The sequence below is a fragment of the Aptenodytes forsteri genome, unplaced genomic scaffold (assembly GCF_000699145.1).
Source record: "Aptenodytes forsteri isolate BGI_AS27 unplaced genomic scaffold, ASM69914v1 Scaffold193, whole genome shotgun sequence".
Taxonomy (NCBI): domain Eukaryota; kingdom Metazoa; phylum Chordata; class Aves; order Sphenisciformes; family Spheniscidae; genus Aptenodytes; species Aptenodytes forsteri.
Window position 1 is genome coordinate 8,547,456 of NW_008795405.1, and position 23,548 is coordinate 8,571,003.

Genomic DNA, 23,548 nt, shown 5'->3' on the forward strand with positions numbered 1-23,548 from the left:
TAGAAGCCTTCTTATCACTGTATGCTACTCAAATTGAATCAAATCCAATCCAATCAAGTAAAACTACTGATATGCATGAACAAAAATTGAAAGGCATAGATTTGGTATTGGGAATAGGCTTTCTGAAAGCACATCAGTGATACAGAGAATAAAAACCTGCCTTTATTCATTCAAGTAAATGAGGAGACAGAGAGAAACTAATACAGCCCAGGTGCAACTAAAAGTTGCTGGGGGTGGGGGGTGGAAATCAAACAGCTTCATCAAACATTCGAGGTAAATTTACATTAATCTCTTCTCTCGTAAAGAACAACTTTTTTTTTCCAGTATGTTTTTTGAAATGGCCACACTGACCTCCCAAAATATTAACAAATAAAGCTCTGTTTGGGTTTTGGAGTGGGGTTTTTTTGTTTGTTTTTGCGTATAAGTACTGCTTAAAACTGAACAAATTCTAGTGCTTACAATCTCTGAAGTTAAATGGCAAAATAATAACCAGTTCTCTGCCTGTGCAATCAAAAGTCTTTGAAGAAAGAACAGGGTTAACAAGTTAAATGAATTGCACATACCCATGATTATACATATCCTGTTATTTTATGGCTAAGAATTATAGTTATTGAAATATATCTAATACCTGATTTGTGTAACAGGTTAATGATATTAAGAGTTGCTAACCAATTTTTTTCCTACCTACAGTTTATTACTTTAAATTATAATTAGAGTTCCTTAATTCCTTTGATACCTCCATAATTGCTACTCATTTATTAGATAACTAGGAACACATTTATAAATGCAAGAAGTTCCTTAAAAAAAACTTATACAAAAGCGGTTCCTTAAAAACCACCTACATAATGTTGACTTTAAATCCTTTTTTAAATTAAGCAAACACAACATGCACCTTTCTCTTTTTAAACATGGAAATCAGGAACAATGCTGAAGTGCTGAAAACTGAAAGACTGTACACCAGTGATTCTGTTGGTCATAATCATTAGTTTCCCCAAGAATCAGAGAGGGGGAAAAAAGAGAAACCTATAATAAATAGTATCAATGTTCACTAGTTTTCCACTGTCGTATTACCTCTTCTCTCATCCCATGCCACAGCTATAAAATCAAACAGCAAGTACAGTAGGGAGTATTGCAGAAATGTGAGACTGGCATGCTGTCTGTTGTGCATGCTGCTTCTACTGGCATGTTGTAGAACTCAAAAAGGCTTCTGAAGAAAAAGAAATCCAGCTGTCAATGACATGTCCAAAAGGGCAACAAAGCTGGTGAAGGGTCTAGAGCACAAGTCTTATGAGGAACAGCTGAGGGAACCGGGGTTGTTTAGCCTGGAGGAAAGGAGGCTCAGGGGAGACCTTACAGCTCTCTACAACTACCTGAAAGGAGGTTGTAGCGAGGTAGGTGTTAGTCTCTTCTCCCAAGTAACAAGCGATAGGACGAGAGGAATGGCCTCAAGTTGCGCCAGGGGAGGTTTAGATTGGACGTGAGGAAAAATTTCTTCACCAAAAGGATTGTCAAGCATTGGAACAGGCTGCCCAGGGAAGTGGTGGAGTCAAGAGTTGGACTCAATGATCTTAAGGGTCTTTTCCAACCTAAACGATTCTATGATTCTATATTAAGGAAAAAAAAAATAAAATCACAATGCCACCTTACTCAGCTGTGAAACATCAACACCCAAGATATGATTGCCAGCCTACACACACACCAGTAGAAAAAAACGCAAACCTTCTTGAAGAAAGGAAAGTAGAAAAAGACACTCTCCTCTTACAGTTCCAGAGAGCCTTCCTAGCTGAGAGAGAAGCATAATTTCTGATGCTTTTCAGACAGAAAGGAAATCTTTAAATGTAGTTTCCTTTAGATTACACTGCAGCCAGCACACAGAACAAGAATGTCAGATTCTAGATCTAGTAATCTTGCATAAATTTCTCTACTACTTTGAACAGCAGACTAAGAAGCCTATCAGTAACTAATGCCACTCTTAAAAAAAAAAAAATCTATGAAAAGTAGCACAAGAGCAAATGAAGATTTCAGATCAAAGAGAGGAGATTACTATGCATTACCGTCAAAAAAACCCACCTGATCTGAAGCAAGAAGTCCAAACTGTAGGGAACTGAGTCCAATTCTCTTAGGACAATTCCTAACAATCTATCCATAAAAGTATTTTTATGCCCATCTCGATTTAGAGTTTCTAAGAAGAAAAAAGGCATTCCCAGAAAGGCTATTATTTAGGAGGAACAGTGCACGTTTATCAGTTGTCAGAGGCTAGTGCTGTTTGACTGCTGTTGCAAAGATACATCAAAATCAGAGACTGAAGGAGGACTGCATAGGCCAGGGGACATTCAAGGAAATAAAAAGGATACATCTAAAACAGCAGAAGAAATCCCTGTAATTACATATTTGAGGTAAAGAAAATGAAAAGTGGGTTCAACAGGTTTTTCCCTGAAAAAAAAAACCAAAACACAACACCAAACCACCAAAACTAAGCTTAAATAGCAGTAGGAAACTTGATGACCATAGGTCATCCAGACAGCTCTGGAGTAGAAGTGAGTGACTATGCTGGTGCTGAGCAGGCAGGCAGCATGCAAGTGCTGTAGGCTCCATCACTGGTGGTCAGTCCTGCTTTACAGATGGGGTAGGGGAAGATGGAGCAAAACTGCCCAATCCACCTCCTGCCCAGTCCTGCATGCTTCCAAATACGTTATATTTTTAATTTCTGATTTGTCATGGACAATCCAGCAACAGTCTTATTACTGTTGCTCTGGAAGTTGATAAAACACAGCATAAAGAGCCCTTCTTCCACTCATCACCCTTGCATTTGACACAGAGCACTCAAACTCATTTCTCCTTCCCCCCCCGCCCCCCCCTTTCATTTATGTACCTGAAAGAGAGAGGAAAAAGTGAGTTAGAGAAAAAAGGCAGAACAATTAAATAGAGCAGGAGACCATATCTAAAGTTTCATGAAAGCAGTAAAAACTGAAAGGACATGATGCCAGCACAGGTTTATGTTACTGGAACTGAACTGACTGGAAGTGAAGATTTCTCTGCTGCTTGGATCTAGAATGTGGCATTTTTGTAACATTTGCCATCTGCTAATCCCTTGTTATAGAATGGGAGAAGAGGTAGAACAATCTCACGTTATACAACCACTTGAAAAGACCATCTATATACTTAAAGGCTGTACAGATAAACAGATACAAATATAGGTTGATATCCATCCTTAGCCATTCATTAAAGTACATTTATATTCGTACATTACCACACAAAAGAATAAAGTGATTGTATATTGGTCAATAAAACTGGACTTGACAATTTACAGTTAGCTGTATTATCTCACTGGTCACCTGAACAATTTATACAAGTACTTATCTATGAAAGACTAACTCTATATTGATTCAGAGCAGTGGAACTGGAATGCAAATTACAAGCACGTATGTATTTTTTCCCCATTAAGTTTCAAGATGAAAACTGGTGCATTTAAAAGTAGGAATGTTGAAGGACACCAGAATACATTTTCCAAGTGCTTTTTTTAAAGGTGCGAAAGCTGAAGATATTTTTCATTTGGTATTTAATGTGCAGGAAAGCAACTAATGGCATATACAACACACAGTGGTCATATACCTGCATGTATAACTAGCTGCATGCTCAAAAACTGTGTGCCAAAGATGGGAAGGAGAGCATGAATAACATTTTGGGGTGAATGCACATATGGATGGGGTCAGTTTGAACATGTGGAAGGAGAGTTCCAGCCATCTATCATAGGGGAAATAAATAACAATATTGGCACTTTTTCAACGTGAAAATAGAATCGGTATATATATTTTAATATTTGTTATGAGACCATAAAAATGGAATACAAGCATTTTGAAGTAGTTTGTGAGACAAAGAAATCCCTTTTTCATAGTTTTAGACATAGTTTCAATATTATTGATACTGCTACCCATGTTGTCTTATATGATGTTGTATTTCACTCCCTATTTTTATTATTGATACTGAGTTTGTAAACTTATTAACAGAACAAGGGATGGTCGTCTGTGGTCAATATAAACTGCCATCAAATCTTTGAGTTCCATGGTAACTTATGACAGTGTCAATTACAATATTTATTTCTCTTTTAAAAATCCAAGTGTTATTTTGGTCCTGATTTCATAGAGCAAATTATAGCTGTTGGTACAAAAGAAAAAATCCCTTCCTGGGAGGGTCACCATAGCTGCACCTCGTACCTTGGGGGACTTGCAGAGAACTTAGCCGTTGACTTTGCACTAGCCTTCAGCATGCAGCAACTTCCACTGCCCGGCTCAAAAGGTATTGGCAAGCATGAAGTAGAGAATTAATTTTAAAAGTAAGGAGGAGTTTTTTCCATTCACTCTTGGTAAGATTTTCAAAGTCACTTGTGAAACTTTAGAGGTCCGATTTCCATTAGAAGACAAAGAAACCTGGTAGTTTTTAAATACTGCTTCTTGACAATGATTAGTCATAATTATTTTCATGTGTCCTATGAGTAGTAAGTGCCATTTTGTACGCACTAATGTGGATATAGGTAATCTAATACTAATAATTTAGCAACATGTACAGCTTGACATCTCAGGTGAGATTGTCTCATCAAATGTAAAACAATCCACCTTTGAGGTGGATAGCTGTCCACTAGGGACTGGAGAGAGTGCTAATCTCTGTATTTTAATAAATATTACTGAAAAATACTATTTGTAAAATGTAGGCAAGTTTAATGGTCCATGTTGTTAATTTTATATTGGTAGGTAAATAAATATCTAGCTTATTGTATGGAACAGAACTACAATGAATACATATAAATTTAAAATTTGTAATATAGTAAAATTCTGAAGAGTGATAGGTGCATGGTATAGCACCCAACATGACAGATGGCTTTTCAAGGAAAGTGGGAGACGACAGTAAAATATGGACTAGATAGCAAAATAAAAGCATTACCTGGAACCTCTTTTCAGCAGCAGGTGGGAAAGAGAAAAGGATTACTTATACAAGTTTTGCTGAAAGCTAGGTGTCAGTGAATTATTCATAGAAATAATTATTATTGACTTTCTGGTTTGTTTACTTCTTTTTACAACAAGGGAATTATTCACAACTTCATAGATTATGTAAATCTATCATTTGTACAGAAAACTCCCATTCACTTAAATGGGAATTATGAACATGTGTTGGCATGAGAATATAATTCTTTGGAATGATTCCTACTGTAAACAGAGAAAGAAAGCAGAAGCAGACCCAAAAACCTCTGAAGTACATCAAGTGTTTAAAGAGTTGGCAAACACAACACTGGAATTACTCAAAGAAAGGTTTTGCAGGTTTAACTTCCCGAAATGAGCTGATGGATAGAACAGTCAATTCACTATTAAAGACAGATGTTCAAGTTCACTCATAAAAATACTTTCAGTTATACTAAAATACAATCATCTCAGCTAGTCAAAATGTGTGGGATACTGAGCACTGCTGCTATATACTGTTTTTTCATGATTATTTAATTCAGTTTATGTTGACTGAAGATATTTGGGCATCTGTTTCACAAATTTGTTGCACTGAAAGGGTTTTCCCCGTCACGTATGATGCATACTCCTATACTTTGACTAGCAAAAAATCATTATTAACCATCAGAATATATGGGCATGTACAGATTATTTTCTAATATTGGTACTATGCATGAGCACCTTTCATTAGTCTGATTAGCAGGTAGACTTTCTTTGTTTTGATTTGCTTTTCTTTTAAGAACTACCAACCAATTCCACTGCAGCAAAGACACTAGTTATCAGTCCTTTTCACTTATAGGTGAAGCAAAAATAATTTTTCTCTCACCTGTTAGGGAAAACTTTCCAGAAAATTAAGAAAACAGTGTTACCAACTTACAAATGTTTTGGTTTTTTTTTCACCCAATGATAATAATCTGTTTTACTGAATCCCTTCTAAGTAGTTTCAACTTTATTCTGCAATGCAGGACTGATGCACTATTTCTTCATACAGGAAACAGCTAAACCTTTTCTCCCAATAAAATTCAAATGCATCTTAAACAGGTTTTACAGTCAATTACATGCAATTCTTCAAGGACTACAGAATTCAAATATCTTCAGATATTTTTCAGAATAAGCACCATGCAGGGGAAAGGAGAGTTTCTAGAAGAATGGAGCACAGTTTTCTCTTACAATTTTCCAGAGTACACTGAACCAAACGTTCATATAGTCAGAGGAAAATGTTTAGCTTTCATTTGGCAGTTTCAATTCTTTAATCTCCAATTCTACTTTTTCAATCTCATGATTTAAGTATGGAACAAGATTTTCCACATGGACCACATGTGACAGATCTAATTATTAGCTGGTAAATATTTACATATATGGAGACATGATAGGATGCCTAATTTATGAAATCTGCCTTGTATCAAAGGCTTTTGTGCTGTCTTCATCACTGAAATATGCAAGACTTATTTGCAGCTGTATTCAACCTATCTAGCAATATGCCTGTGTTTCAGTTACCCTTTTCTTGAGGTCTTCGATAAATGCATATTTTGTCCACATAACTACTTAGGTTCTGTTGATAAAGTCCGTTTACACAGATCATAACCCAAATACAAATCTTGCAACCCTCATCACTGGGCCATGCAATCATTCCTCTAGACATGTCTTTCCTGGTCATATCTGATTATTTTAGTTGCAAAATGAATAGGTTTTTTTTCCTTGCATTCAAAACTGGAGATGATTTGGTAAACCTTGATACTTTGGTAATTGGCTTTTTGATTTCCTCAAAGATGTAAGTTAACTCAGCTTTGGGAGAAAAAAATCATTACCTCAAACTGGTAAAGGGAGACCATTCCTTTCCATAATGTCGTTCTAGTCTATCACTAGTGCTCAGAGACACAGTAATACAAGTAACTAATGATAATCTTGCTTTTGGAGAATGAAATCTCCAGAAATCTCAGGGTTTTCAATCTCAAGGTTAATGCCCTGCACTAATGTACATTCCAATGTTCAGAAACCGATTCACAGAAAGGTTAGCTTCAAAAAGCCCTGCTTTCTTTCTAAAACTGCTAAAAAAAAGAAGTTAAATTTAAATGTAAACTTTCCTGTAATCTACTTTATTCTGCAAACAGGGTGAACAGAGAGAGGGAAGAAGCTGCTAATAGAAAGTCCCTTGCTATAGTTTTTCATTTTGATTCCTGGTTTCTCCCCCCTCCCAAATCACACAAGCTGACAGAGCGAAACGAGAGGATAAAGCTGATTTTTTACAAAAAGAACTTTGGAATTTGTGCTATTTACATTCATATCACAAGTCACCAGACTGGCAAGCAGAAAAATCTAATTGCATTCCGTCCATTTATCCGAAACATATGGAAGATGTTTGTATAAAATCTCTGACTTTCAGTGGCAATTACAAGGTGATAATTGTGAGGTTCAGATACAGGAAGACGCATTTGAGTAGCTTCCTCCCTCTCTCACCCTCTTGGAAGTACAATTTAGGTTTATTCACTGTCTGTATCAGGTAAAAAAAAATTCTTCACTTCTGGATCAGTAAAGGACTAGTTTGTAAATAGTTTGTTAGTTCCCTTCCCATTATGAATACACAAGGATCTAAAATAGGTTATGTATTTTTGCATATGTCCTTCCACACACAAAAAAATCCTCACGACAAAAAAACCAAACCAAACCAAACAAAAAACAAACGGAAGCAATTTTGCCCGACTGCCTGTTTTTTAATTGCATCTGGGAGTGAATGCAGAGCATCTAAAGAATTTTCAAAAGATATAAAACACTGCGATCTTCTCATACAAGAGATCTGAGCACGTGGACTGAGTAATGATATGTACTAAGAAAACAGGATAGTGATGACTAAGAGAGACACTCTTTCAGAGGTTTTAGTTGCTTGCAAATCTTTAGTATGGTAAATTTATGGTGAAAAATCAAACCAGAATTCCTGGTTGTTTAGTTTTGAGAACTCTTGGTACAGCCATTCTTATCTAAGGTACATTAATGACAGCATCCTCCCTTTGACAGTGACAAATAGTGAACACTTCAGGGAGTATAAGAACAGAATAAGAATGCAGTGATATTCTCCAGATTCTTCTCCCAACCTCCAGTTATTTGCAGTTCAGGGAGTAGCTGAGCCAGAAGTGTTTTCAAAATTATCCATCCATGATGGATTTTTCTTCCGAGCAATTTACCTACCACAAAAACATACTAGGAAAGAACTTTTAGTAAAGGACAGAAACAGTTTTCCAATTTATTTTGTGCTGCTGAATATCCATAAAGCTATTACACAATCACATTAGACACACAGTAGACATCTTTTCACATAAAAATATTTTTTTAATATTATTATTCAGAAATCATAAATAATTCAAACTGTAGACATAAGTGCTGCCTCACAGCCAATGTCACTTTGTGTTTTCAACAGAAGTTAAAATAAGCATTCCAATGTCAATGATACATTATGGTAATTTTACTACTAGAGAATAGCATAGCATTAGTAGAGGTGGCCTTAAACTACACTGCAAGCAGACCTTAAACTGATTGAATCTGAATGAAATCTTGAGTTCTAGCATCCATAAGTTTTGCAAAAAATGTGCCTGAAATTTAAGGCTTCAACATAATTCTATTCAGCATATCAACTTTTACAGCACTAGCATCTCTTATTTTCAAAAAATACCTGTCCCACTAACTTCTAAAAGAAAGCTAAAAGTAACAGTCAGACTTATTAACTCTAGCCAACTGTCTGCTGATTTTTTCAAATCATTATATCATGTAATGAAGTAATGCTGATTTAAGACTTGGAAAGAAAGTCTCTAAAGCAATCTTTTTTAATTTCAAAACTTCCAATAAAGTGAGAATTCCTGTATGGGAACCTCCAAGAGCAATAAAAATAATTGTTTTTAAATACACAATCAAAAGCAAGCTGAAATAGCTTTGAAGCTAACGCAGTCTTGTAGGTCTCCCATTTACATTTTTCCTCACTGTCCCAAAACAAAGACTGAACAGTACCACTGCCATGCTACCCTTTTCCCTTCATTCTCAGCATCAGTGGGCCATATTAGAATGACTTACTGCCAGCTGTATTCTTTTATAGCTTGCATCTTCTGGTCATGTGTGCTGTCTAGTACTAGAGCCCACCAATCAAGTTGCTTTTTAATTATGGGAACTATACAATAAAACTGCAAATGGTTAAGCCTGAAAGTTGGGGCTTTGTGTGCAGCAAACTATTTCTTCCATTCATCTCTAAATCCTTCTTTTAAACATGTATTGTTTTCTTCTTCAACTGTCTCAAGCAGTAGATAAAACAGACCATTTAAAGCTTCAAAAATATTTACCTTATTATTTTCTTTTGAATACTGAATTGCTTAGATAAGATTGTTAAAAAAAAAAAGTCCCAGAAAAAGTGGAGAAAATCATGTTTGTCCTGAAGGAAAAAAATAAAGGCAGTGCTGCCTAGAAATATGAGTTGATGCAACTCACATCTCAAGTTAATGTGTTAGCCATAAAAATTATTAAGACACAAAAATGTCCACTGCTCCTAGTAAAACTGTGCTGTTGCAAAGGGGAAAACAATTTTTTTTTAAAATTCTGCTATTGCAAGTTAAAAAAAAAAAAAGTAATTTATGAGCAAAAACAGAAAATTGAGAACAGGACACTACCTCTGTTGGAGAACAAAAATAATCCTTTGTTCAGATTCATGTTCTGGGAATTATTAAGACACAGAAATGTCCACTGCTCCTAGTAAAACTGTGCTGTTGCAAAGGGGAAAACAATTTTTTTTTAAAATTCTGCTATTGCAAGTTAAAAAAAAAAAAAGTAATTTATGAGCAAAAACAGAAAATTGAGAACAGGACACTACCTCTGTTGGAGAACAAAAATAATCCTTTGTTCAGATTCATGTTCTGGGAATTGCATTTATATTTTCAATTAAGGGTCACCGGAAGAAAACGATTATGCTATACCAAAAGCAGAATCCCACGTTCCATACTTCACAGAGAAGCTACCTACCCACCAGACTGCAGTGTTTTGCAGCCTCTTTTGCTTATTCTCCCTTTCTGACCCTAGGGATTCTTCCATTCCTTTCTGCAGAGCTTTAGCAAAAAGGAGGGACACTGTTTCGACCCACCTGGTCATGTGTATTTGAATTTTTGACAGACTAAATGGCCTAAACCTGTGATTTCCTACATCATCCTACTACTTACAACATAAAAGGTGAGATCAACTTAACCCTTCTAATAGTATTAGAATCAGAATAATTCTAGTGAATCAATTTTTGGTACCCAGTTGAGTAATTTCTGACTCTATATTCAGGCCACGGTCTCGGAATACAACTCCTGGCCTCGCAGATGTGCTTTTGTGAGAAGTAGGAAAGAGATGAGATTTCAGGTATGCTTCTTCCTTTAGTGTTCTCCTATTGTTTATCTCATTTAATACTCTGGATACTAAAAATCATATTCCTTCTATATAGAGGTAACTTCACTACTCAGCTAGGGTTTATGAATTCCACCACTTCAGCTGTCAGGTACAACAATCTTAAGTAGTAACTACATTTTTGGTATGGTCTTTGAAGTCTTTATACATAACATTAGAGTTCAATTATCTGGTAGTGTTTATCTCCATCTTCTCTCACAGCGAATTAAACTCTTCCTACACTCAACAGTAAAAGAGGTGCAGATACTTTCTGATAAGGAATCTCCTTTATACACAAAGTCAAAATTACTTGAAAGACATTCTCAGAAGCACATTACACTGGTGTGTACCTGTGATCCTGAGAATACACGGATTCCAATAAAGTGTTACTACAAGAAATGTATCTCTTCTAATGTTTGGCAGTCAATATAATAAGCCTACGCATAACATTGAATGCCACAGATGTACTACCCACACTCTGAGCAGTACACCCAAATACCCTGTAAATGAACAAACACAGAAGAAAAGTCTGCGTAAGTTATACAAGCTCTATATAACTTATACAGAAACACTGACTTTACAGATACACATTTTTTTAAAAGCCTAAAACCAGAATTAATTTGATAAAGGTTGTTAGTGGTATGATCTAAAATTTAGATGAAGACAGTGGCTTTCTTGATTACATCAAGTTGTCTGCAGAAGCATACACAGAGATTAACAAAATTCTATCATCTGTCACCACAGGGATGTGATTTCATTGTGGAAACAGGGTCCAAGTAGGTACGACAGGGGTTCTCCTTTCTTAACCAGTGTAGGTCCAAGTGTCCTGGCAGCTCAGTCTACAAGTCTGAAGGGGGGCCTACAGCCTAAGGATTCGTTGTGCTACAACGTGTGTTTTTGAGTATGCGTATATTCTAAAGAGAGTATGTGCAAAAATCCATTATCTAATGCAGACACCTAAGCTAGCGACTCTGCGTATCATACTAATGCTATGTGGACCTAGCAGCTCAGATCCTTAAGTAGTATAGGATAGGTGCACTGTTAAAATGCTGCAGCCGAGTCAAGAAAGCTTCCCTCGTCCCTGAAGCTCCAGGTCCTGCACTTTGGCCACAACAACCCCATGCAATGCTACAGGCTTGGGGAAGAGGGGCTGGAAAGCTGCCTGGCGGAAAAGGACCTGGGGGTGCTGGTTGACAGCCGGCTGAATATGAGCCGGCAGTGTGACCAGGTGGCAAAGAAGGCCAATGGCATCCTGGCCTGTATCAGAAATAGTGTGGCCAGTAGGAGTAGGGAAGTGATCATGCCCCTGTACTTGGCACTGGTGAGGCCGCACCTCAAATACTGTGTTCAGTTTTGGGCCCCTCACTACAAGAAGGACGTTGAGGTGCTGGAGCGTGTCCAGAGAAGGGCAACGAGGCTGGTGAGGGGTCTGGAGAACAAGTCCTATGAGGAGCGGCTGAGGGAACCGGGGTTGTTTAGCCTGGAGAAAAGGAGGCTGAGGGGAGACCTCATCGCTCTCTACAACTACCTGAAAGGAGGTTGTAGCGAGGTGGGTGTCGGTCTCTTCTCCCAAGTAACTAGTGATAGGACGAGAGGAAATGGCCTCAAGTTGCGCCAGGGGAGGTTTAGATTGGACGTGAGGAAAAATTTCTTTACTGAAAGAGTGGTTAAACATTGGAACAGGCTGGCCAGGGGAGTGGTTGAGGCACCATCCCTGGAAGTATTTAAAAGACGTGTAGATGCAGCAACTTAGGGACATGGTTTAGTGGGCATGGTGGTGTTGGGTTGACGGTTGGACTCGATGATCTTAGAGGTCTTTTCCAACCTTAATGATTCTATGATTAGCTCCAACACGGTGGTGCAGACGTGGTGATACTGCTTGTATAGCCACTTCAGACACCTCTGCAACGTGCTCCCTGCACTTTTTATTCCATGTTGGACCTCTGCACCAACACTGTGATACAGTCTTACAGAAGTCCACAAGTAGTTAGGCGAGCTCTCTGACTATAGCTACTTAAGTCAAGCTGTTCCTTAGCCAATCCAAAGTATTGAGGAAAAGAGGATGAGATTTGATCACCTCCTCCCAAATACTCTATTTAGCACCCACTCATGTCTACTCAGACTGAGAACCGGGCTTATTCTTTGTCCCTTATCCCTTTTCTACCCATTGACAAGCTACTATTTAATAACAGAGTTAAAGCCTTCACTTCTATTTCAAAGTATAACTACCTTCCCAAGCAGCTTAAGTTATTAAAATGCATTTGATCCTGGACTTTGTGTGAATGAACTTACCTCACTACCCCCTGCCTTCATAGGAAGCAAAAGGAAAAGGGAAATAAAAATAAAATAAAAATTAGTATCTATCTATGAAAGTAGACTTACTAAAACATTTACCCATTTTACACAATATTAACTTCAGCAGAAGTTAAAATGCATACAGTAACCACATTCTGGTTTTGTTCTTCACAAAAACTTGTCTTTGAAGTTTTAGGGCCACAAACTTTTAAACAATGGACACAATGGAATCCTTTCATGAACTTTCATGCATTGTGAACCAGAACCTAGTTACCTCACTACAGAATTAATTTTATTTAATATTTTATTTAAAACCGGAAAACACAACTCTCTCAGCTTCCAGAAGCAATTATTGAAAGAAATACAAGAGGTTTACAATTTCATTTAAAAAAAAAAATCTTTAATCACAGCTTTCATTAACAAGAGTAAATATAAATCCAAAATGTCAATACCATGCACATTATTTCTTTTTGATTTCCACATCAAATACATCTAATTAATAAACAGAAAGACCATTTTTCATTTTAAATGCAAGATGGGGAGCCCCAGCTTTATATGCAGGCATCCATTCTCTCCTTCAGCAACACAACTTGAAAACAAATGATGACACCAAAACTCCCACAAACATCAGCTCCATTTCTCAACAAGGGCATCACAGATCTGTCAGCTTCACTGCAGAAAGAGGCATGTGTATCGTAACAGAACTCTTCACATTCCTGCAGGAAGTTTCCAATCTGCTATTTCTCTACATCCTCACTCCTAATTATACTGTGTTGTGTTTTCCTCACTTCCCTCTAATATTAGCGTTCCTCAATCGCCACTGTATCGTGTTAGGAATCCCTCTTTCCTTTTTCCTCACATACACTGTCCACACCGATTTTGCTGACAACAAACAACAACTTTCAGGGTCCTGTACTCAGCTGCAGATTCTACAACAGATTACGTTCTAGTGGTTATAAATTCTTTTTCTTATTTCACATCTACTTTACTTGCTGGTCTTATTCTACTTTGCTCCCCACCCCCTTCTCTTCTAAAGCATACGATAGTGAACCAAGCAATCAACTAACACCACAAAGCAATCATTTTCCAAGATTCATTAATAGAAACTGCAGAACCACTGTGGACAGAATTTTTCAAAGAAAGGTAGAAGTTATCTGGAGACAGAAACAATGCAAGCAGAAATTACAGCTGAATTAGTCAGATTAGTTTGTTGGCAAAAACAAACAACTGAAAGCTGTCTTTCAATAAAACAATTGTACAGGTTCATGCCTATAATGCCATCAATAGATACCACTCGGTATTTAAGTTTCAAAAAGAACATATTATCAAACACCACCAAACAAGTCAAGTGGCTCAAGAAACTCCCCAAACATAATAATATATATATATATATCTCATTTACAGTCATTCGTGCTCTCTGAAAAAGTTACAGCCTAGTCGTTAGGCAAGAATTTTCTTAAGGGTTTTTTTTTTCCCTCCAAAGAAATATTTCCACTCTTTTTATACATACCCTTTTAAGTTGCATATATTTTCCAATATAATTATGTTTGCCTATTAATCATCTTTTCAGATTGCTTTCTTGGCTAGAACTGTAATTTAGCAATTACCTTTCATCTAAGGTTGGCTCCTTTTGTTGCAGATGAGGCTTAATTCCAAACATTGGTCTAATGTTTGTTGATAAGGCTTTGATGGTGTAATTAATTTCATTTTCCCTTGTCACATCACTGTCATAACCTAACAAAATCAGAGTGAACAGTATAAAACCAAAATAAGAGACCAGACAAAGAAAATTAAATCATAATTTGTGCAGCTTTCAACAAAGTACTGGACTACAAGAACAATTATACCATGTATTATTAGTAACATAAATACATAACAGAAAGAAAGCAGCTGGGAATAATGAACATTGTTAATAAAAGACATTCTAAGAAAAAAATTCTCTACAGTATCTTTGTGGAAAAAATGATTAACAAAGATTCAAGGGACATTCAAAGCTACCTCATTTCTGCTTGGTTGGCCTTAACTCAGGGTCACTGTTAACAAAAGGACCTTGCTACATGACACCTGCTGTTAAGTTCTGGAAGATTTAGCACCAGGTTGTTCTCAGTTTCAGGATCCATCCATTAGGATGGAATCTACAGGTCTGCACAGGGTTCCTACATAATGCTTAGGGACTGTCAGGCATATCAAGATGATGTTTACTATAGTAAACATGGCAAAAAGGCTAAATAGCGACAGTGTTGTTACTTAGTCTCCATTTTTTTCAAAGATCAAGACTACTAATGCCAATTTTATGAATAGGTCTTAACTCTAACTGAAATTAATAGCACCTGATGAAGAGAAACTTTTGTGGAAAAAGATGTCAATGTCTTTTCTTGTAAAGCTTAACAGACCTCTCTTTTAGAGTATTTTTGAACACATAGCTTAAAAAGGGTTCTGTGTAAAGCACCAGAGCCTAGGGAAGGTTATTGGGCAAAGATGTGCTAACAGGTCACAGGCAGAAGCTGAACAAAAACTCTGAAGATTGCAATTTTTGATTCAGAAAGCTAAAGTTGACCAAGTGCTCCTGTAGGCAATTGAATTACTTTGCGGATGTAATCTTCAATATTTTTAAGCAGAAAGACAGTGCATAAAAATTCTTCTCCAATGAATGTTTAATATGCCTCTAATATTTAAAGTGTCTCTTTGGTCATTCAACAGTTTTTAGTGAAAAGTGAAGTTAATTTATTCCACAGAACTATTTAAAGAGTAGCAGTGATAGTTTAAAAATGCTTGAAGACTGAAGAATTGACAAAGAGGAAAAATTGCACTTGGGAGAAGAAAGAACAAGTTAGGAGGCTCCTGAATGAACCCTTGGAATTATAACATGAAGAGGAACACATTAAGTATGTGTAACCAACAGAAGTTAATTCTACAAAAGGTAATTAACACTTTATAACTACTGATATTATGATCTTGCAGTAGATTGTTCCATATATGAACATCAGTCTACCTCAGTCTACTATGCTTTCACGTTATGGAAACAGATGCTGTAACATCAAGATAACAATGATCTCACATTATACAGATTTCAACATAATTCCATTAGAATCTAAACTGTGATTAATGTATTTTTCTATATAGATTTTTGGAAGTTACCTATAGTTGGCACTTAATATTTTTTCATTTAAAAGATGTCAAGAGTCTTTTTATATACTCTGACTCAAAGCAGTAAGTCAAACACTTCCTTATCATTTTCTTCACAACAGTTTATCAGTCCTTTCCCCAAAAAGAAATTTTATTTAAATTTTTGACACGTCTTCACTATTTAAGATTAAAAATCATATATAAAAATTATTTCTAAATTAGCAGTTTTCCATTAATGAAGTCTTCTTGAGATAGCATAACCCAGCTAGTTTTATAAATTATTACTGACCTCCATCTTCTTCAGAATCTAGATCAGACTCTTCACTGTCACACTGCCTGCTATCCCGATGTCCTTCCATCTCGTAAGTCCACAGCATTAAAGAGGTGTCTGCTCCTCCAACAGTGACCAACAAACTGTCGTCATAGGTCCAACGGACGTTTGTTACATGTGTACTGTGAGCAACATACCTCTTAAATTTTCCAAACTTTCCCTAAGAAGGGAGAAGAAAAGGCACAGATCAAGTTTAATGAGTCTGCTAGATAAAACTGAAATGAGTTGCCAGCGCACAACAACATGTTCTTAACTTCTTTACAGTTTATGCTTCAGCTGTTTTGCATTTGTATGTATCACATGATTTGCCAAGTTCCTCTCCTACAGCAACTTCATGAAATGTTAACCATATTTCCATACCAAGCATGCAAGAATTTGTTTATAAACAGATTCCAGCAATAAACACTGGATTGTTCTTCCTAAGAGAGAAAATAATCGACAGATTAAGAATGAAATGCACATAGAATATTTTGAGTCAATACTTGTGCATTGTTACCATTCTTAGCATGGCAAAATATTTAAAATTGAAGACATGTTTACTGACAAATACACAGGAAAACTAGAAAGGCTTTAGAAAAGCAGTAAAAATATAATGTGCTTCTGGAATGGCTTTTCTATGATGCATGATTAAATAATATTAAAGTGCTTCATCTTAGAGAAAAATGACTGAGGTTGGACAGAATGAAGGTGTATAAAATCACGAGTGAAATGAAGGTGAGGTGAAAATGAAGGTGAGTGAAATGTTCACTGTCTTCCAAAACAAGAGCTTAAGGGTCTAAAAACGACACTGAAAAATCACACGGAGGATATTAATGCCTAAGATATTATTAGACAGTGCCTGTCCCATTCCCATTCTTACAGTTTTTCCTATGCATTTGCCACTGTCAGTGATAGGACACTACACGAGATGGCTCTTTAGTCTGACCTGGAATGGTCATTCTTACTAACTGAAAGTTTAATGCATTGCAAATTGCAGTGTAATATTGAATGCCTTCTTTGATCATAAGGACAAAAGTATAAAAGCACTATTTCGTTCTGAGTGATGAATTTTTACAGTTTTGAAAAGGCAGTTTTATTAATCAATCTTCTCCACGAATATCTGAAAATTACTTACTTTAGCAGGGTATCGAAACAGTTTCACAAATCCAAAATCATCTCCTGTGGCTAATATTTTACTATCACTAGTGAGGCATGAAGCAGTTACATCTGTGACTTCACCAATTATTGGCCAGATTCCTTCACAGCAAGAGCCCAAAACACTTGTCCATGATGCCCAGCCAATCTTTTCTACCTACAAAAACAACCTGTTTGAGACACAGCATGCTTCTTCCCAGGCAGTTTTCTTCCATATCTGATTTCAAGAAAGTCCTTGCACTGAAAGATACGTCACATCTAAAAGATAGTATTTTAACATATTAACCACTTATTTTCTGACTATTCAGGATTTCATTCGAGACCCTTAATTTTACCTCTGTTAACTTCCAGTTCCAAAACCTCTAGAAGTATTTAAAAAATTTTGACCTTACCTGCCCTTCCAGGCTAGAGAAAACAAATCACATTTTTCAACACTGCCTTTCAATGTCATAGAAAATATTATTTGAAAATTTTCCATTTTCACTCTCTGCGCTATGACAATGCTCTATGCCTGGGAAAACGAATCAATACTATAGCTACAATATATTACATTTGCCTATGTACATTATGTATACTATATTGCATTGTTATGTAAAGATAGGCATGAGGTCTTCCACAGCAAGGTTAGGGCTAGTAATCTGCAATAGGTTTTCAAAGGTGTTTAGGTACCAGAAGAGGCATACAGAAGTCCAGTGAGATTTTCACGAGCACTTAAGTCAGCCAAACGTCTTTTTCTTAAGAGACAAATGTGATATCCCCTATGTATTTTATCATTCTGACGTTATCTAATTGAACAGGCTGCAGAAAAGGATAAAGGACAGCAAATGCCTAAACTGAAGCTTTTTCAACAGGCCAGTTAAAATTATAGTTTTATACATCATTCCTGCTTATGTGGTATAGATGGTTGTATCATAACTCTAATTTGCAAACAAGTTAAGAAGGCAGTCTATTTCCTCACCTCCAAACTAGGAATTGTCTGTTTTTTCCCACGAGGAGCTTCAAAGAACAACTGCTCTTTAGCACCAGTGTTGACTTGCAAGAGCTTCCCTATAAAACATATTACATATTGTATATTAACATTAAACAGAAGATTCCATTTTACCAAAAAGTTATTTTGAAATTTTTGTTGCTAACAGCATTACACAAAATATTTGTTTCCATTGGAAAACGTTGCATACATAAACAGTGGATCTGGAAGTATGGGCTTCTGAAGATCTGAGTCCTTTTACCCCTTAAATTCACAGTCCTTCTTCCTCTCTTTGAAAACTGTAATAATGCATGACTTTTCTCTCCTGTTCATGGTTGTCCCATCAGACGGTAGACAAAATGTACTGGGTCTAATTCAGAGCTTGTTTGTGACAACTGGCTGACCAGCATACATGTGCTCTTGGGATTGAGAAACACATATTCTGCCTGGCCAATGGCTGCTTCCAAGCAGCTGACTTCTGCTTGCCTTTATACTACTTCTGAGGGAAATTCTCATTAATGTTTTTATTCTCTTCCTGTTTTCAAAATTCTCAGAGGAAGCTAACTTATAACACACTTTCAAATTAAACCGGACTGTTTCAAAAGTGATTAGGTAGAGGAATAAGAGCAGGAACTAACAGATTGCACAATTGCACTGCCTTGTTTTTGTATGAAACAGGACTGAAGTTAGTATTTAAATTAATCACATATTAAGACCCAGGAAGACAGGAAATCCAGTCTTTCTGCTATTTTTGACAATAAGGATACATATTCCTGAGCTACAGATGCAACTGCATTATGCAGTACATTGTTCAAGAAGTAGAAGTCAAACAATAAACACAGAAGATGTAAAAAAAACCCCAAACAAACCGATCTATAGAGACAATCTATTTTACTTCAAATTGCACAACTTCTAAATATATAAATAGTAGTAAAAATAATATTTTTATATTTATTCAGATGCTGTGAGCATATTCATAAACTGAAGAAACAAATCTGTCAGTGATACCATAAATTCATACTGTAGATGTACTGTATTTAGTCTATAATGTAATCAATCTTCCAGTAGATTTTTAGAAGGAATGCTACTTACCTCTTACGTCCCAGTCCATGTGTGTGATATAGCTGGAGGCTCCCTTGCAGATTCCTACTCGTTTACTGCTCATTACATTGTAAATATCGACAAAGTTGTCACAGGATGCCACAGCTAAGTACTTTCCAGCCCCTAAAACACATCAGTAGAAACACAAGACATTTTCAAAAACTGTAGTGCTCTGTATTTTAAACACAAGTACGTTCTGGAATTTAGCTATATGCAACTCGGATATCTTTGAAATGAGCTTGCTAATTCATACATAGTCCCCGACAGACTAATGTTCGTATCACATAATCAAAATCAGTATGAAATATACAACCATTACACCATTACATCTTCAAACAATAAAAACCATTTGATGACATTTTAAACATTTATTGCACTCAGAGGGCGGTAAAGCTTAGGTAACCAGAAAGTAATGTTGCATGAGAATTGGTATCAGTAATTTGCATCAAATTTGTCCTACAGAAGAGTATTTTCACTGAAGTAGTATTATTAGTTTAGGCCATACATTTGAGTTCCTAAATAAGAGCTGTACTGTTTGAAAAAAACCTAGCCTCACTGGGAGTGCTAAGCACCCTAGGGGGAAAAAGAAGAAAAAAGACGACGCCAGAACTTTCTGACACATAAGTTTCAAGCATTCTCATTAGCTAACAGTAACCTCGGTGAAGAGCCAAACTTATGCAGCTCATAAAGTGCAACCCTAGGGACCTAGGGAGGCTGCTGGATGTTCATGATTCAAAATTGACTGTTGCATTCAGGTGGTTACTATCAGCAAACCTATTCCAATAATCTCATCCTTAAATGAGCAACATTGGATTTCGCACCCAGTATTTTTCAAAATGTTAATATTAGTCTTGCTGACTTATTTGTTACATGTAAAAGAGTACTACAAATCTCTACTACTTCTATCTTTTAAAGGTTATAAAGCTTGCTTGAACAACCTTGATATAAAAAACTTCATTTTAAATCACTTACCAGGAGAAAATCGGATCTCTGAAATAACATCTTTCCTGTGCTGGAAAGAGACTAGATCCTCCAGGGTATCTGCATTAACTATCAAAAAACTTCCATCGTTGAGACCAACGGCTAATGCTTTTCCATCAGGAGAAAAGCAGCAACATCTACCTCCTATGAGGAATACAGAAGTGGCATTCAGGTACATTTACAGTGCATAATCCCTCTTTTAGATTTATTTTTCCAGTAGTAAAGGAAAGCTATTCTTATAGTATATAGTCTAATGAAATTTTTTAGATGTTGCCAAGATCATTTCCAAGCTCTACATCTGTGATAGTACAGAGAAGCTATTGGCAAATGGACAAGTACACAACCCCAGAATCTTAGATTACATTTATTTGCATATTAATTGACATATGTTCTACATTAGTAATATAGCTTAATCACTATTGTCTATATATTTTTAATTTGCTCTCCTTCTTAGTATCTGGTGCCAGTTATTTGTTACCATTTGCTCTGGTAAGGAGAACACAGCTGGAAAAGACCTGGACTCACAGAATCCAGTCGTTTGCTATCATGGTCACTGTGTCATATAATCCTTTTAATAAACATGTCAAGTTTAATTTGAAAAACAGTTTAATTTCCAATCTAAATTTATGGTTAGCTTACATAGATTCGTTTCCATGCCAGAATTTTCCATTAGCATAAGTATTTTTCCCTACTATTTGTTCCTCTGATTAACCTGTAGATGGTAATTCTTTATTTAGCTGACTCCACCACAAAGCTTCTCATTCATTATCCTGTAGCTCCTCTTTCTCCATACTCAACTTTCAATTTAATTTCATTCAGCTGAACACAGATGAGAAGTGTACACCAAAAATATTCTGATTAGTCTCTTGTAAATTATATTAATACTTCAACATGTCCTGAGAAAAATACCTCACTATCACACGTAACTGTCATCCTGCCATCAGCTAGAACATCCTGAGCCTTCTGCTCCTCAGTTACTCCTCAGCTACACAGACATTTTTCTTACAGTCATCGAGTCTTGCTTGTTTTAATTACCAAATATTATCTCATTTCCATTACTGCAGTCTGCAGAAGTATCCAGCTCTTTCTCTACAGTACACAGGTGCTTTTTAAGATCGCCAAAGCATCTCATCATGTGTCTCATCAGGAAATTAAGTCATCTCAGTCCTTATTTTTCTGCCAAAACTACTCTTAAAAATATTAAAATATTAAGAAATATCAGCTTTAAGACTTGAGCAGATTTCACCAACTTGAAACTTTCTTGTTTAATCCCTGCTTGTGCCAGCTCGTGACACTCTTCTTATTTACTTTATCAATCCAAATTATCTTCAGCTAAGCTTCCTATAAGGTTTGGATCAAAATGTGTCTAAATTAAGTCATCTCAGTCCTTATTTTTCTGCCAAAACTAAAAACTAAAATATTAAGAAATATCAGCTTTAAGACTTGAGCAGATTTCACCATCTTGAACTCATTTCCATTACTGCAGTCTGCAGAAGTATCCAGCTCTTTCTCTACAGTACACAGGTGCTTTTTAAGATCGCCAAAGCACCTCAAAATGTGTCTCATCAGGAAATTAAGTCATCTCAGTCCTTATTTTTCTGCCAAAACTACTCTTAAAAATATTAAGAAATATCAGCTTTAAGACTTGAGCAGATTTCACCAACTTGAAACTTTCTTGTTTAATCCCTGCTTGTGCCAGCTCGTGACTCTTCTTACGTTTACTTTATCAATCCAAATTATCTTCAGCTAAGCTTCCTATAAGGTTTGGATCAAAATGCTTTACTGAATGCCAAACAGATAAAGCCTATTGTATTCCTTTGTCTAGCAAAGCATATATATCATTAAAAGCTTGTTAAGGCCAGTCTGGTCTAATCCTAAAAAAAGTCTCCTTATGATGTCACTTACAACAGATCTTCCATCTGTCAAAATATAATTTAGTTATATAGTATACGAGTAAGAATTTTATAACTTTTCTCTTTGCTTGACATTCCCAATTCTTGTAATGTTCACAAAGAAGAGAAATTCAACATTAATTCTAAGATTTCTTCCAAAAACTTCTAGATTTGAAGTCCTCCACTGTTCAAAAAAGCTTGCAATGGCAAGCAACATGGCAGGTTTGTGTAATTGGCTCAACTTTTATTGTAAATTCACTGACTTAAATATGTTACAATTGCAAATAATTTTAGGAACAGTATTACATAGAAATCTTTTGTACAGATTCATTAGCTTAAGGGCTACATAACTCGTGAACATAGCATTGATAAAATAATTTGAGCAAAGAAAGGAATTTATTCAGTCTTGCTTTTGAAAGATTCATAATGTTAGTAAATGTCAACTGAATTCAGTGGAATATTTTTTCATACCAAGCGTCTTACCCTTCTTCAATTTGCGAACAGCTAACATACAATGGCTAGGAGATAAATCCCATATTCTTAAGGTTTTGTCATCACTTACAGTGGCACAAATAGGTAAATGAGGATGAGTAGCTAGACCCCAAACTTCCCCCTCCATGTGACCCTGAAAAAACACAATGAATCAGATGACTTTGTATTTTAAACTGAAATATGAAATAATACATTTAAGGCAGTTTAAAAAAAAACAACAGAGAAAGAACATGCATATCTTCAGAGTATCATAACGAAGTATCTGAATAGAAACATAGAACACCTGAAAAAACCCTCACCCTGCTACTTACAGTAAAAGTACAAATTACAGTAATTCGTACTAGGGAAAACTTTTCCCTTAGAAATAATGTGTGTCATTGACACACATCTATGTCAATGACATAGACAGTGGGGTTGACTGCACCCTCAGCAAGTTTGCAGATGACACCAAGCTGAGTGGTGCGGTTGACACAGCAGAGGGATGGGATGCCGTCCAGAGGGACCTGGACAAGCTGGAGAAGTGGGCCCGTGTGAACCTCATGAGGTTTAACAAGGCCAAGTGCAAGGTCCCGCACCTGGGTCGGGGCAACCCCTGGTATCAATCCAGGCTGGGGGATGAAGGGATTGAGAGCAGCCCTGCCCAGAAGGACTTGGGGGTACTGGGGGATGAAAAGCTGGACATGAGCCACCAATGTGCGCTCGCAGCCCAGAAGGCCAACTTTATCCTGGGCTGCACCAAAAGAAGCGTGGCCAGCAGGTCGAGGCACTTGCCTGTCTTCAGTCAGTGAATGCAATGACTTTATTTTTATTAAGGGATTATTTACAAAAAAGTAATTGTAGG

At 36.5% G+C, this 23,548-nt stretch overlaps 1 protein-coding gene across 1 annotated transcript in view; it reads right to left on the reverse strand.

Annotated features, from left to right (window-relative positions):
* The window catches only part of EML5 (echinoderm microtubule associated protein like 5), a 96,568-nt gene that overhangs the window by 23,071 nt on the left and 49,949 nt on the right, over positions 1 to 23,548 (reverse strand). The window contains exons 22-30 of the mRNA XM_019472448.1: positions 22,699 to 22,840; positions 20,315 to 20,467; positions 19,334 to 19,465; positions 18,233 to 18,321; positions 17,255 to 17,431; positions 16,099 to 16,300; positions 14,291 to 14,417; positions 12,681 to 12,695; positions 4,939 to 4,947 (exon numbers count right to left, since the gene is read on the reverse strand). Of these exons, the coding sequence (XP_019327993.1) occupies positions 4,939 to 4,947; positions 12,681 to 12,695; positions 14,291 to 14,417; positions 16,099 to 16,300; positions 17,255 to 17,431; positions 18,233 to 18,321; positions 19,334 to 19,465; positions 20,315 to 20,467; positions 22,699 to 22,840 (1,046 nt within the window). The remainder of the gene's footprint in view (positions 1 to 4,938; positions 4,948 to 12,680; positions 12,696 to 14,290; positions 14,418 to 16,098; positions 16,301 to 17,254; positions 17,432 to 18,232; positions 18,322 to 19,333; positions 19,466 to 20,314; positions 20,468 to 22,698; positions 22,841 to 23,548) is intronic.